At 41.0% G+C, this 848-nt stretch overlaps 1 protein-coding gene across 2 annotated transcripts in view; it reads left to right on the top strand.

Annotated features, from left to right (window-relative positions):
* The window catches only part of LOC106883247 (S-crystallin SL11-like), a 24,055-nt gene that overhangs the window by 18,451 nt on the left and 4,756 nt on the right, over positions 1-848 (top strand). For both annotated transcript variants that reach the window (XM_052967802.1, XM_014934214.2), the window contains one exon: positions 188-295. In XM_052967802.1, the coding sequence (XP_052823762.1) occupies positions 188-295 (108 nt within the window). The remainder of the gene's footprint in view (positions 1-187; positions 296-848) is intronic.

Here is an 848-nt window from a genome sequence, read left to right on the forward strand (position 1 = left end):
GGTTGACTTTGTCGTTCATTGTGCGGGGTCGATAAAATAAGTAGCAATTGAGCATTAAGATCGATGTAATCAGCTTACCCACACCATCAAAATTGCTAGATTTGAGATAAAATTTTGAACCATTATTATAGTTTAGTCTTCGATTACTTTCCGCAGTTATTTTCGAATTGATTGTTATTTATTACAGGCTGCATTGCGTGATCATTACAATGACACATGCCGCAGGATACTCCCTTTTCTGGAGAAGACGTTGGGGCAATACGACAATGGCGCAAAGTATTTCTTTGGAGAACAGGTAAGCTTGCTTACATACATACATACATACATACGTACATACATGCATGCATGCACACACGCGCGCGCGCACACACACACACTCACACACACACATATCCATATATCCGAAGCCGGAGTTACTGAGGCAGTTACTGAAGAAGGCTTTACCAATCTATTGGCCGGCCACTCTTGCTAATGGAGAGGTCACCATTCGTTACCGTTTAGTATTGTTAATATTTATATCTGGTTTAGAGATTTTAGAACTTGCTCTTTACAAGATCAGCGGCTGTCTGCCGCTTCGCTGTTTATATAATGTGGGTAGGAGCGAGTGACTGCCATCTCTAACAGGCAGGCGTTCAGCACCGATGAAGGGAAATACCCAGAAACCATGGTCTACTGGTCTTGCCAAGCAAGAGGGAAGTGATTTGCTCCCTTACTCACAATATATCAGACACAGATTGTGTCGTTAACCAGCTGGAAAAGACTTTTTCTTGGGGTTAAAAATGTAGTAACATAGTTCTTTTTAGAACAGCCATGTTATAGTGGCAAAAAAAACAACTTTACCTATATAT

This window comes from Octopus bimaculoides, chromosome 5 (assembly GCF_001194135.2).
Source record: "Octopus bimaculoides isolate UCB-OBI-ISO-001 chromosome 5, ASM119413v2, whole genome shotgun sequence".
Classification (NCBI taxonomy): Eukaryota; Metazoa; Mollusca; class Cephalopoda; order Octopoda; family Octopodidae; genus Octopus; species Octopus bimaculoides.